The sequence below is a fragment of the Egretta garzetta genome, unplaced genomic scaffold (assembly GCF_000687185.1).
Source record: "Egretta garzetta isolate BGI_Z169 unplaced genomic scaffold, ASM68718v1 scaffold202, whole genome shotgun sequence".
In the NCBI taxonomy this organism is placed as follows: domain Eukaryota; kingdom Metazoa; phylum Chordata; class Aves; order Pelecaniformes; family Ardeidae; genus Egretta; species Egretta garzetta.
The window spans coordinates 283,659-289,945 of NW_009258891.1; the positions used below are offsets into that span (position 1 = coordinate 283,659).

General features: G+C 54.3%; 1 protein-coding gene across 1 annotated transcript in view; it reads right to left on the reverse strand.

The window, feature by feature from the left end:
* The window catches only part of PPFIA4 (PTPRF interacting protein alpha 4), a 33,022-nt gene that overhangs the window by 2,447 nt on the left and 24,288 nt on the right, over window positions 1-6,287 (reverse strand). Inside the window, 7 exon segments of the mRNA XM_035889704.1 lie at window positions 588-662; window positions 1,500-1,568; window positions 2,114-2,289; window positions 2,966-3,063; window positions 3,819-3,994; window positions 4,986-5,012; window positions 6,225-6,287. The exon segment at window positions 6,225-6,287 is cut by the window's right edge and continues 1 nt beyond it. Of these exon segments, the coding sequence (XP_035745597.1) occupies window positions 588-662; window positions 1,500-1,568; window positions 2,114-2,289; window positions 2,966-3,063; window positions 3,819-3,994; window positions 4,986-5,012; window positions 6,225-6,287 (684 nt within the window).

The window sequence follows — 6,287 nt, forward strand, 5'->3', positions numbered from 1 at the left end:
CACCAGCCAGCAGCTCGGGCAGTGTGTCGGAGCAGGTCCCTGCCAGCCCTGGGAGAGTGCTCAGCAGCGCTCAGACTGAATTGAGCTGGTTAATCCAGGCACTTTGGGGATGGTTTCCAAAAGGCAGGGTGGACAGGACTGGCCCGGATTGGGCTTCCTGACAGCCCCCAACGCTACCCCAACAGGCTCTGTCTGACCTGGATGCCAAACCCAGGGTGGGTGACACATATCTCCGCTTCATGCCCTGATCCAGCCCTCTCCCTCATCCTGGCAGCTCAAACCAAAGAAACCACACACCAGACCAGAGTCTGAAATAACCCTCGTGGAAAAAGATTTACAGCAGACAAGGGCTCAAGGCTGACATGGATTCAGTACCACAGGCGATCAGTAAGCCTCCCCCCCCCTCCTCTCTTGGTGGCCCCTCATTCCCCGTGTTCTGCAGGAGGTCTGAGCGGGGGTGGGAGAGGACCCCGGGGAGGAGGGGGTCACCTACCTTCCGGGGGCATTTTCTTGGCAGGGGCGGATGGAGGGGGCAGGGGCACCAGGCTGGTGACGCGGAAGGGCGTGCGGGCGGAGCCACTGAGCATGTTGATGCTGTGAACGTCTCGCGGGCGGAAGCGCTTTCTCCAGGACGGGGTTCGACGGAAGGTCTTGTCGTCGCCCTGGGAGGAAGAGCAGGTTATGGGCCCGGCAGCAGGACCTTCTGCCCCTGTGAGGTATGAGCACAGCTTCCACCTAGCTAAGGGTGTGCCCATACACAGAGACCAACTCAAACAGTGCAGAAGTGTGTGACCAAATTGGGCCAAGGACAAAGGAGACCTCTCCGGGATCCCATGACATAGGCTTTATCCTTTCCAGCTTGCCTATCTCTCCTCTCCAGCCTGCCTTGCAAAGATGCCTTGGAGACATCAACACACAAGCCCCGATAAAGACCTCAAGGGATGCATCTGACCTTGGCCAGATAATGGCATCTGAAGTGCCTACTTCTCCCTGTGCTCTAAGAGCCCTGACCAGCTCTGCTATCATGTCTCACAGAGGAAAGCTGTACGTAGGAGAGCTCCAGATGAATTTCCACCTTCAGTGACTCAACGTGAACAGCTTTCTGGCTGCCTACTGGGGCATCTCCAACCCACCAGTTTTATCTGCTGCAGATGCGTCACGTCCAGAACATCTGTGACTCTAAAGGCAATATTAAAGCAGCTGGCAAGGAAAGCCAGGTGAGTCTGCTTGAAATTCAGCCCACCAAGTGTGAGGCTAGGAATGATGCACAAGAGTCTACCTCACCTGCCTCCACAGCCCGGCAGCACATTCCTCATGGCCTTGTCTATTAATTTTAGCTCATTCCAATGATACTGCTCATGCAACTGCTCTAGGGAGTTCGTGATGCACTATTTGACACCCCTGGACAAGGAAGGAGAGGGCAGAGGCCCTGTCTCTTGTTTCTTGCACGAGAACAGGCGCTCAGCATGATCTGGACACGGGAGAGGTTCTGTACTCACATCGTCCAGCCTCCGATCTGTGCCCAAGGCGAGCAGGTTGTTGAACTCCCTCTCCAGCACTTGTCGAGCCTGAAAATTACATCAAATGAGCATTCCCTGTCAGTGGGAACAGTTCCCAGCCCCAGGCTGCTGGGGAGCGGCTGGGGGAGCTGGGGGGGTTCAGCCTGGAGCAGAGGAGGCTGAGGGGAGCCCTCATCGCTGCCTACAACTGCCTGAGAGGAGGGGGGAGCCGGGGGGGGCGGGCTCTGCTCCCAGGGAAGGGGCGATGGGAGGAGGGGCACCGGCCTCAAGTTGTGCCAGGGCAGGGTGAGGTTGGGCATGGGGAACAATGCCTTCCCCTTGGGGCTGTCAGGGGCTGGAAGGGGCTGCCCAGGGAAGGGGTCGAGTCCCCAGCCCTGGGGGGATTTAACAGCCGGGCAGAGGCGGTGCTGAGGGCCAGGGTTTGGGGGTGGGATGGCAGGGGTCGGGAACAGTTGGGCTGGGGGTCCTAAAAGGCTTTTCCAACCCAAACAATTCTGTAATTCTATGAGTTTGTGGGACTGGTGGAGTCACACTGCAGCTGTGTCCCATGCTGGCCACTCTCCTCCAAAATCCCCCAAGCACGCTGCTCTCACCTGCGTGTTCTGCGTGGGGATTTGCAACACGAGCGCCAGGCTGTTGTGGTCGAAGTTTTCATCGAGGGCCAGGAGCGCCCCGTGCACTCCGCTCTCCACGAGGTTGTTTGCATACTCGCGAAGCCCGATGGACTGGATCCAGTGAATGACCTGGTCGTTGGTCCACACCAACACATCTGCAAAAGAGCGAGGGCATGGCTCAGAGCCAGCTCAGACCACACTCTTGGTTGTGCGGGGACCTGATGATGTCCCAAAGCCCTTTGGTACAGCCCCAGGCTGATCCTGGGACTCTCCTTCCCGAGGCAGCAGCAATGCGGGGTGCTCAAGTGCCAGGAACAGCTCACTTCAATTTACCAAACTAAATGCTGAAATAACAGGCAGAAAACAACTGTGAAAATTAATCCTAAAAACCCACGGCTGCTGGTGTAATTAGGAGCATTATCAATAATGAGATGTAATCTAAGCAGCAGCCAGATGCGCAGGGAATCTCAGGACAGCCAACAAGGAAGGGGAGGCTGAGCAAGCTGGGGGGTGTCCTGGGCACCTAAATTGGGCAGGAGAAGATGATCTGATCATTGGACTGGATCCTTCCTGTCTTGACACCCTTCCCCCCTCCTCATGCCTGACTCGGGTAAGCTGCGTAAAAGCACTTGGAGCAGCCTGTTGGGGAAATACTGCAGGGAGGTCCCTCCTGGAGAACAGCCCTGTGGGCATGGTTGCTCAGAAATTACAATTTTCCCTAGGCAAGTGCTGTGTTAAAAATAAAGGATAGAAGAGAGACCATCATTGGGCGTCTCCTGGGAGGTTTCTCATCTCCTTTTCCAGAGCTGGATCATGTATGTGGCTGCTGACCTTTGATTTCGTGTTGGGTCTCTTCTCTCCTCCTCTCGAGCTCTTTGCGGTCGTAGTTGAGCCTCTTCAGGCACATGATGCCGTACTGCAGGCTGGTGCTGCAAGGACATGAGATGTCACCCAACCCTCAGGAGGGCTCAGCATTGTGGGCAGGGTCCTGCGGAGGGACCCACTTCCCTGTTTGCTCTCCATATGCCCAAAAGGTGCTGTGGTTCAGGGTTGGGTCAGGACAGACGCAACCCAAAGGAAAGATCTTGGCCAGAAAATGTCCCTCCCTTCCATGGTAATTCCCCACTCCATCAGTTTTACCCTGTTCTACCTGCCTGAGAGGGCATGGATCCAAATAACGATACTCCTTGCTTGTTGGCTGGAGAGGGAAAGGAGAACCAGCCCAAGGGGGCTGCTCCAGGCTGAAGGGTTCATCCCCAGAGCAGGGAGGGCCCTGGCAGGACCACGGACGACCCCATGGGTTGGAGGGGATGGTGGTACCCCATGACAGGGCTGGATACTGGTGCTTGAGCAAGGTGACTGGGATGGTATAAGCCTTCTCCAAGCTAGGCTGCTGGCAGATGACTGCTCTGCCTGCCAGTGGGGTACCATGTGGGATGAGCCTTTATTTTTGCTCATGGTTTGCTCCACAGCCAGGAGACAGCTTGGCCCTCTGCAATTTTGCCGCAAGGAGTATGCTGAAGGAGAACATTTGCCCATATGAACTGCCCCAGAGCAGGTGGTTGAGTTTAGCCTAGAAGAGCCATCCTCCAGCACCAGGGCTGGTCAAGACAGGAGAAAATCCCTCAGATTGCTCCATGGGCAGACGTTGCACCCCAGGGACCTCCCAGAGGAGAGGACTCACCGGTGGAAGCTGTCCACCATCTTCAAGTGCACTCTGAGATCTTTCTTGGTGAGGTGGTCCAGCATCCGTGCATCAACAAGACACTCCATGAAGTAGCTGCGATACTGTGGGAGACCCAAGCTGGGCAGCCACTCATTCCCAATCCACTCATGGTTCATGTCCCCATAGGCCAGTGTCTGTGGAGAAGCAAATGGAGAAGCTAGGGGGAAACCAGGGCTTGGTGGAGCTGCAGACTCCCAGGAGACCAGTGACAGTTCAGTGCTGCAGACTGGAAGTCACTGTCCTGAGGACCAAACCTGGGCCAGAGGAGCTTAACCCTAGTTTGTACTGAAGGAGCTGGAGGGAACAGTCCTGTTGGCCATGGTTTGTGTCCTACTGATGTCCCCCAAGGAGACAAGGCAGTAGCCAAAAAGCAAGCATAAGGGATAGCTGGACTTTATGACCAGCTTCTTCTGGAAAAAGCACATTCACGAAGGCTGAAACAACGAAGAAGGAGGTTTCAGTGCATTCCCAACTGATTTTTAAGATGCTTAGAAATCACCAAAAGATCTACTTTATGACTTCAAAACGGAAAAAGGTCAGTTTGGGGCAGAAAAACATCCATTCATTTCACTGCAGGTTGATTCTGGGTCCAAAAATGAAATAAAATCCACCACAAGGAAAGTAAAATATTTGAGAGTGATCAAAACCAGAAGAGATGGCTCCAAGCAGGACTTTTTCCTCCCCCCTTTTCAGTTCATGAAAATGGTCTATATCCTGAACTTGGGGCCAAAAAAAAGGTGAAAACTAAATGTCTGTGCAGCTAGAAATCTGCCTCCCATGCAGGGTGGCCAGTCACTCTTACATTGGGGTTTTAACACATGATCTGTGTCTCATGCAGAAAAAGTCACTCTGCCTGAAGCAAAGGCTCTCTTGGTGGAAGGTCTCGGGAGGACCACTCCATGCTCAAGAGATAGCTCAGACAGGCTGCAGCTCAGACTCCAAGCAAGACTTGGTGAATAGTGAGAGCTCAGATGAGCAACCACAGGCTGCAGCTCAGACTCCAAGCAAGACTTGGTGAATAGTGATGCCCCAAGCTCGTCCCCTGGGTGCCCTGTGATGTCCAGCTCTCCCTCCCACAACCACCCCACATACCGCCCGCGGAAAAGGGTGACACGGGGACCTCACCTGCGCCCAGCTTCCTTCCTCTGTGTCCTAAGCGTGACACATGCAGCATGTCAATAGAAAGGACAGGTAAAGTCAGTACCCTGTGGCCCTGCACCATGAAAGCGTGGGCCACGCGTGCCCAGCATGGGACCCCTCGGCACGGTGTGACCCAGAGGGGATGGGGGTTGGTCTCACGGCTGCACAGCTTGGGGAGCTCAGCCTTGTTGGCAGGGTGCTGGTGACACCCCAACCCTGCTGGGCCTGGGTTTCACCCCATCTCTCAGACAAGGAAGGAGGATACAGGATGAGGCTTTTCTCATAGGCCTTGGGCTGGAGATGGCACAGGCACTGGGGCTCCTACATTTTTCCTTGGAAATATGGGCAGTTCTTGGGTCTCCCAAAGACAGATGGATGCAGAGAGAAACCTAAGCTTCAGCTCATGGTTCATAACCCCCAGAGGGGCTGCCCAACCCAATTTGCTGATTTTGTAGCTATTTCCTCCCTTGTCAACCTGTGCTGGTTTCGCTCAACCTCACAAAACCTGCCAAGGGCAAGTGCCACGTCCCTGCCGTAACTCTGAGCTCTGCTTCCCCAAAAGGCACCTGCCAGTTACAGGTCTGTGCTACCCAGCCAACAGACAAAAGCTTCAATAAAATGCCTAATTCACACAATAAATCCAAAATGCTGCTCCTGCTCCAAGACATGGACATGGGGTCATTAACTTGCAGAGAGGGGAGCATGGCTACATCTCTCCAAAGGAGCCAGAGCTTTTGGGAGCACAGCTGCATCCCTTCGAGGGACCCCAAGCTATCAGCCAGCAGTAGGGACAGACAGTAGGGACAATATTTGGGTGTGCTAAGGTCAACGGGAGATTAGACAGTGACTTCTCTAGGTGCAGCACAACCAGTGTGGGACTCCATCTCATGCGCCTATCTTTGAGATCACTCTTGGGTTTTGTCTTTCATTTCCTTCCTCTAACTCACAACTGACAGACAAGCTACTCTAGAAACCCAGCAAAACTCACAGGGGCTTGGCAAAGGAAAATGCATCTGACATTTTTTAAGCCAGTTTTAGAAATTGTTGGGATATTAAAGGTTGAAAGATGGTTTCTAAACAGGTGCATGGTGCTGGCCAAGAGCTGACACATGAGACGCTGCAAAGATCCCATTCCCTCCTGGGGTTTGGCATGCTAATGCACGCCCAGAGCTCAGCTTGGTAACCGATACGCCGTGCAGCGGCAGTGGGGCCAGCCAGCCTCACCGTCTTGGTGGAAGTCGCCATGTTCTCCATCTCCTCGTGGGTGACCCAGACATTTCCAGAGGA